The 8,070-nt window shown below is 38.9% G+C and overlaps 1 protein-coding gene across 6 annotated transcripts in view; it reads left to right on the top strand.

Annotated features, from left to right (window-relative positions):
• Positions 1–8,070, top strand: part of MYO6 (myosin VI) — a 190,440-nt gene that overhangs the window by 65,138 nt on the left and 117,232 nt on the right. For all 6 annotated transcript variants that reach the window (XM_006020470.3, XM_006020468.3, XM_025200086.1 and 3 more), the window contains 3 exons: positions 633–706; positions 3,170–3,299; positions 6,004–6,109. In XM_006020470.3, coding sequence (XP_006020532.1) covers positions 633–706; positions 3,170–3,299; positions 6,004–6,109 — 310 coding nt within the window. The remainder of the gene's footprint in view (positions 1–632; positions 707–3,169; positions 3,300–6,003; positions 6,110–8,070) is intronic.

The raw sequence follows: 8,070 nt of genomic DNA, 5'->3' as shown, positions 1-8,070 counted from the left end.
ACATCATGGCACAGATTTCAAGGATGAATTTGAGGGTGGATAAATTACATCTCTGAATTTGGAGTAGATATTTGTTCTCATGTTTATGGAGCAGCATGAGGAAAAATGAACGTGTATATTGAAGACACTTTTAAGAGAAACTGAAAATTGGTTGACTGATTTCCTCCCAACCCCCAATACCCATCTTACCTCTTTTGGCAATACTCTCTCCTTTTTCCTCCCACCTTTGTACCCTGTGTATTCTAATGTTTTCTATTTAAGACTGCTTCCTGCAGTCCTTTCGCACCATCTAATGAAATAAGCTCTCTGCTTACAAAAGCTTAAGATGCACATCTCTGATTTAGTTAGTGTATAAGGTGCAGCTCTACTGCCTTCTGTTATCTTTCAGAGAGTCAGAGATCATAGAAGTATCAATCTCTATTATAATAGTTTTCTTTTTTCCTTATTTTAACAACATGGTGAATAGTAGGCTAAATTTTTTTCAGACAAATATTTTTCTCTCAAAAGGTAATGAAAAAATAAGTCGCTTACAGGCCATAAAAAGGAGAGGAAGCAACATTTTTCTTAATATTATATTTTGGTTTTATGAGTTCATTTGTCAAAAATAATTGTTTATGGGTTTTTAATTGCAGGTTCGCTTATGTATTTAAATGAAGCCACACTCCTTCATAATATCAAAGTTCGCTACAGCAAAGACAGAATTTATGTAAGTTTGTATAATATTTTAATTAAATGGTTGGAAGAGAATGATATGGTTTTTATGTAATAATACTATTTTTTGCATAGTTTATCACAGAAAATAAATATTTAAGCATGTAGGAGTGGTAGGGTTTTTCTAGAGAAAAGGCACATGAGCCACGTGATCCCGATTTACTAACTGGTTTGCACCAAGTAGGTAATGTAGCTAAATGTTAGATTTTTTTTCTGTATTGTTGTTTAATTCAGGACACCAGTTGTATTACATTGTAGCAAATAAACTCTATTCCCGCAGGTAATTTACTTTGCAAATAGGTTTGCTGTTACCAAAGATGGCTCCTTTTCTTCATTATTTTTGAACGAAGCAAACAGGTGCCTCCTTTGACACCTCCTAGCTCAAATGTCCATCTTAATCTTTTATATTGCTATCAAATTGCCTAATTGTACTTAATGAATTCTGACTAAATTAGATTTAGTCCTTGCCATCTGCCCTGGCAATGACAGCTGTAAAATAGAAGAGATGCTTAAAAAATGCTGGCTGCTAGCAGGCAACTGTATACATGATTTTCTTCATCTTTCTAAAAAGCATTATTGAAATGGTAGGTCTAAATAATACTTTAATTAAAATCTAAAATTGCAGGAATTCCTTTTTCGGTTGCTGCTTTACATAGCTATAAATTCTTTACCCTTTTAAGACTATACAAGCCAGTCATCACCTTTAGGAACAATAGTGGTGGAATCAATTTGACTGCAGGAAGAAATAAAACAAAAACCTTTTTTTGTTTTGTTTTGTTTTGTTTTGTTTAGAATTGACAAGATGAGATAGACAAACAATATTTCAAGCAAAGAAGCCTTTCTATATTTTTAAAATAAATGCTACCACTGTGTTTTCCAGTGTCAGTATTGTATAAAACTTAGTTCAGGTTGAGTCCTATGTAGCTTTCCCTTGTAACTTCTAATATAGTTTGAAAAAAAACAAGAATGTTTGCTTGCTTTTCTCAGTCTTTGGTTTAATTTGTCTAGTTACTGATACCTCTTAGAGAGCTCTATGCATTGCCTACCTTTTTATGTGAATATAACGAGCACAGAGGTGTCTGTAACAACCTTTGTGTGAACTCTGTTAATGTTGAACACAGGTAGTTAGTCATGTTGGTCTGAAGTCAGGCAGAAGGCAGGACAGGGCAAGGTAACACCTTAGAGACTAGCTGCTTCAGAAAGGCATGAGTTTTCATAGGTGACATCTGACAAAATAGGCTGTTTTCTATGCAAACTTATGCCTGCCCAAACCAATTACTCTAAGATGCTACTCTGTCCTGCTTTCTATAGAATACATACACTGTGTTCATGGACAAAATTCAGTTTTATTCTTAGGGTTTTCCAGTACCTTCTTGGTGACCTGAAACTGCATTTTTCAGCACAATTCACCAAAAATAAAAAATCACGATGGTCTAGCCCATACATCCTAATTCAGTGAGGTACATGCTGGTAATCCAGTGTCAATGTAGTTTTGTAGCAGCCCATATATCCTGTTAGCAGCCAGCACAAATATTTGTACATACTCCCAGGAGAAGCCAGAAGTGTCCAGATATTCAGTAGTTTTTTCCTCGTAGAGCAAAAATTACTGTTCCGGGAGAAAAATAACCTGGGAACAATCAGGGTTTAATTGTTCCTGGGAGAGTAAATGTCTGTACATGTTCCTTGCTAGAGAGGCCACAGCACAATCCACTGCCATATCAAGGTGCTTTGCCTTCCCCCTGCCCCCAGGGAGAGGGAGTCATTTGTTCTGGACTCTACTGCTCCACCCAGACAGGGAGCTGATAATGTCTCCATAATCCTGCATTGCATTGCAGGGAGATTCAGTCTGACTCTTAGCAGCCAGAATTGCCCTCTGCACTGCTACCCTCTGTCTGTAGACAGACTGAGGGAGCCTTTAAAGCACACTGAGATGTGTGCACAGGGGATCCTTGGCTGCTTAGTCAGTATTGCAAGCTCTGCTCTTCAGGGGCTCAGCGTTTGAATGTCCAGGGGTCTCCTTATAAGGTTTTCTACCAAGAAAAACAAACCTGGGAGAATTCTCCCAGATCATTAAAATGTATGTACACCGCTTTAGGCACCATTCTATCTCCCATAGCAAGTTCTATGAAACTGAATTTATACCAATTTATAACTTTTTTGGAAAATGTCATGGAAGTTTTGTTTCCTGTTCAATGTTTTTCTAACAGGGCATTTAAAGATAGTATACTGAGGTACAAGAGGTCAATACTTTCTTGGTGTCACTATCAGCATTAGCCGATGTAATTTTAAATGGGATTGCTCTTCTCTTTAGTATTGCTTGTCAGTATTTATTTGTTGCTAGGCATGGGTGTATTCTAGATTTGAAATGGTTTGCACTGTTTTAATAGCAATTAAAAAATTGCTGTTAATCAGTTTGTTGAACACCTACTAAGGCTTTATTATGGTTTCTTTTCCACAGACCTACGTAGCCAACATTCTAATTGCAGTGAATCCATACTTCGACATACCTAAACTTTATTCTTCAGAGACCATTAAAAAATACCAGGGTAGATCACTAGGGACATTACCCCCACATGTATATGCAATCGGTATGTATTCTGTCAGTTTTGTCTCCTAAAATATATATTCGTTGTTTATTTTGTCTTACAGCTGTATGTTAAACACCATGTGTAACACTGACTATTTTACTTGACTACAGTTCTTAAAGTAAAACAATTCAGTACTAAAATGACATCATGCCTCTATTGTCCATGAAAAAATGGACAATAGCTGCTTGAAATATAACAGTTTATATTTTCATTCTATTAAAAAAAATGGACTGTAAAATAAACAGTTTAACGTGATGCAAGCAGTGCTTCATAAAAAAGAGAGAGAAATTTACTAGAAGGACAAATGAAGAGTGCTAGTATTAAAACATTTTTATGATATGATTAGTTCTCTGAAATAATTTGTTCTTGTTAGTGAAGTATTTGAGTCCATTTCCTTTGTGTTTCAGTAAATTGCCAGTGTAAATTATTCTGCTTTGACTTGTATGCAGTAAAATGCATTTAGATGACTTGAAGGAAAAAAAGTGAATTTGATGTAGCAATTTTGCAAGTGTGATTTTTAAAATTTTATGTTTTATTGTAACAGTAATATTCTAGAGTTGTATCTAGAGCAGGGGTCAGCAACCCCCGGCACGTGTGCCGAGCATGGCACGCAAGGCCATTTTGCTTGGCACACCACTGCCAACCCACGATCTACGCAGCTGCTGCCAGCCATGGAGCCCAGGCTGCTCCCAGCAGGCTGCTGGGAGGATGCAAGCCTTGCTGCAAGCAGACCAGGCTCCGTAGGCCGACTGCAAACAACTGCTCTGGGCTCTGGCATGTCAGCACTCCGGCACCTTCCAAGATAGATATTGTGGTTTTTTCGGCATTTCGGCCAAAAAACGTTACCTACCCCTGATCTAGAGTGTCGGGGCCAAGGGGCTGTGGCCAGCAGCCCGGGCACATGGGCCGGTGAAAAGGTCGGCACGGCAAACTAGAATTAGGCACTGACGCGTAGAGGTTGATTAAAGATTGTTTTACTTGCACCATAGGTGGTCGCGGTGCAGGCAGGAAAACTTTCTTGAGTTGCAGTTACAAAAAAAAACCACAAGCAGAGTTTGCTAGGCTCCACCGAAGACACACGAGCGGAGTTTGCTAGGCTCCGCTAAACGAACACGAACAGAGCTCCGGATACCACTCACGGAGTTTGCTAGGCTCCGTGGAACAACTGAAATGAGAGTCTGAAAGGTGACTCTTCACGAGCGCGCAGGGTAGGGTATGTCGAGGGATCGTGCGGCGACGGGGAGAGGCTAGAGGTTGATCATGCCCCTGTATCCTCCTCTAAGGCACACGTGGAGTTTGTTAGGCTCCACAGCGTGCTTAGAGTTCTTCACGAGATGGATGTGAAGTCCTCCAACTTGGGCAGAAACTGCTCAAAGCCTCTTATACGGCTAGCAAGCCAATTGCTAGCCGCCACGTGGGAATAATTTAGAAACAGCCAATAGTGGGAAACAAATTTACATACGGATGGCGGGAACTCCTTTGCACCGGGGTTTTCTCTATGCAACTGAGAATTGCACCGTGCAAAGAAAGCTCCATGTGGCGGGAAATAATTCTGCAGTGCCGAAGTGCACACACAAAATCATACCCTTTGGGTCATGACATAGAGAAGGAAAATCTTTTCAAAAACAGCTCTGAGCTACACCTAAATCAGAGAGTGATTTGCTGCTAACTTTCTTCCATGGAGAACGAGAACTGAATCCTTCTTGTTTTTGACAAAACAACATTTTAACTGGTCCCTTTGAGCTCCTTTTTAGGATCTTGACAACAAAATAGGATGATTTGAAAGCATATCAGTTAAATCACCTAGAAATGATTCGAAGTATTCATGTCTAGTATGTAGTCAACTGTTGATCTTCTTGATCATGGTATTACACATAAGGGCCAGGTATAGACATTACACTTTTACCATTGTAAGTGACTGGAAACCAGTCTTTACCAATAACAAGTTCAGCACACAAAACTAGTCTATACCGGTAACAGAACAGAAGTTTGATGCACACAAACTAGTTTAAAGAAGGTGGAACTTGGTCTAAGATTTGCACCCTGCCCCACAAAAGGGCGAATGTGTGTTTTATTTGCTACTGATCTAAACTACACTACTTACAGAAAGCCATTTGATTAAAATTGATTCTGCCTCAAGCTTTTTGCTTGTCTGTACCTAGCCCAGGCATCTAGTCAAGAGCAACCAGTATAGATCACACAGAGACTTTTGGTGTGTATGCCTAGGCAAAAGTATGGAGGATTAGAGGCTGCCCTAGACCTTCCTATCATTGAGATACAGTCTGAAAGCCAGACAGCATCCAGTCTAGTAGTAAGTTTTTAATAATATGAAATACAGTATTTTAAAAATAAAACGCTTTCTAGCTTTAAAATCCATGGCTACTTATAAATAAGCTCAATTCCAGAATTCAGATAGTCCTGCATTTGTTCTCAGTGGATATAGGTGAGTTGATTTTTTTTTTTTTTCTTTTCATCTTTGAAGATCAAAAATCACATATTGGTCTGTAAAATTGAAATTGCAAAAATGGACTTAAATAGAATGTAACACAGATGGTTTATATATATATAGATATAGATATATAAAATGTTTAGTTCCTGTTTTTGAATGGTTTAAATTAAGACCTGTATGCATAACATTTAAACATTTGTGCAGGAAAGTAACTTAAATATGTTTGTCTTTACTAACATATTTTTTTTATCTTAGCTGATAAAGCTTTTCGTGACATGAAAGTACTCAAGATGAGTCAATCCATCATAGTTTCTGGAGAATCAGGAGCTGGAAAGACTGAAAACACTAAATTTGTACTAAGGTTAGTGTTTAGGGAACCCAAAATGATTTAATAATGTGTTTTTCATGAATATACAGATAGTTTCAATTATAATTAAACTTCATAATGGCTTATGGTACGATTCAGCAAAACTGGTTACATTTCCCAAAGAAAAAATGCATTTAAAAATGTCAGAGTTAAGGTTAAATTTTAAATAAATGCAAGGTGTAAAAAGGATAGATGTGAGAAACAGAAGCGAGGGGGGTTTTGAGGGGTGGGAGGTTAGTTTTAGTGATACTTTTCATTGGAAAAACAATTGTTAGACAAGTTTTCAGGCACAGCTTCCCTTCTTCAAGTCTGGGAAAGAAACAAGTACAGTACAAACTAAATATTAAATAAAACAGTGGCTGGTGTTGAACTCCATATGTAAAAGAAAACAGGAATTTAAGAGAGAGGAGGAGGGTTGTAAACTAGACGTGTAGAGAGTTTATCAGAAATAACATTAAAACAAATAAAGTTTAATTGAATAGATTACCTGATTACATAAAAGAATAGGACCATTCCAAAGTGCAAAGAAATTACCTGTGCATTACAAACTTGCTTCTTTCCCAGACCTGATGAGCAGCATGTGCCCAGAAGTTTGTCTGACATCTCAACTGTACCATTGGTCTAATAAAAGATATCACACCTCAGAAAACTCCCCAAACACAAACAAACAAACCCAGTACCTTGCTTCTTGGATGTTTCCTGGACAATCACTGCTATAATACTCTTAACTATACTACAGCATGTAAAGGACTGGACACCCAAGCATTAACTTTAAACTGCAATTCAGAAATAACCATATGAGTATGATACTGGCATTTTAGTATTTCTGATTCCAGAACCTATGAGGATTAGGTTCTCAAAAATATTGCCACAAGACAGAATCGTGGTAGCTTATTTGTCATAACTGCATTTTTATAGCTTTCCATGCTTGCCTTTCTTTAAGCTTAATACTAACTGAATTTTTAGGTTTCTAACTCTGGATTCTGGCATAAGTATGGTTTTCCTATAACGTGCTTCAGCTCAAATTACCTGTATATATCTGGGTTGTTTGTTTTTTTTTTTAATGAAAAATGATGCAAGCATTAAAACCAAACATGAAGCTGTAAGAGTACTAACAATTGGTATTGCTCAATATTGGTTTAAAGATACCTAGAAGCAACCTTAAATCGCTTCTTTCCATCTTAATGGCTACATTTGCTGCTATGCTTTGCTTAGGGGACCTCCAGATCGGTAGCCATCTGGGGGTCAGTGATCACCTAATAATAGAATTCACCATAAGACGTCGAGTGGGTAAGGTAACTAGTAGGGTGAAAGTGCTAGACTTTAGGAAAGCTGATTTCAATGAACTCAGGCGATTAGTCAAGGACGCACTACAGAGTAGGAGTTTTGAAGAGATGGGAGCCCAAGAAGGGTGGCTGTGCCTTAAGGAAATGATCCTTTGGGCACAAAGGGAGACGATCCCCGAGCGAGGCAAAACGGGGAAAGGGGCCAGGAGGCTTCCCTGGCTGACCAGAGAAATCCAGGGCAGCCTAAGGGACAAAAGGGGAGCACATAAAAAGTGGAAACAGGGAGAGATCACCAAAGATGAATATACCTCCTCTGCTCGTGCTTGTAGGGAGGCAGTTAGACGGGCCAAAGCTGCCATGGAGCTGAGGATGGCAACCCAAGTAAAAGACAGCAAGAAATTGTTTTTTAGATATATTGGGAGTAAAAGGAAGGCCCAGGGAGGAATAGGACCCCTGCTAAATGGGCAGAAACAATTGGTGACAGAGGGGACAAGGCTGAACTCCTCAATGAGTTCTTTGCCTCAGTGTTCCTAAGTGAGGGGCACGACAAGGCTCTCACTGGGGTTGTAGAGAGGGAGCAGCAAGGCGCCAGACTACCACGCGTAGACCCTGAGATGGTGCAGAGTCATTTGGAAGAACTGGATGCCTTTAAGTCGCCAGGCCCGGATG

This window comes from Alligator sinensis, unplaced genomic scaffold, assembly GCF_000455745.1.
Source record: "Alligator sinensis unplaced genomic scaffold, ASM45574v1 scaffold37_1, whole genome shotgun sequence".
Taxonomy (NCBI): domain Eukaryota; kingdom Metazoa; phylum Chordata; order Crocodylia; family Alligatoridae; genus Alligator; species Alligator sinensis.
Note: the sequence above shows the minus strand (reverse complement) of the source record. Positions and strands in the feature narration are given on the sequence as shown.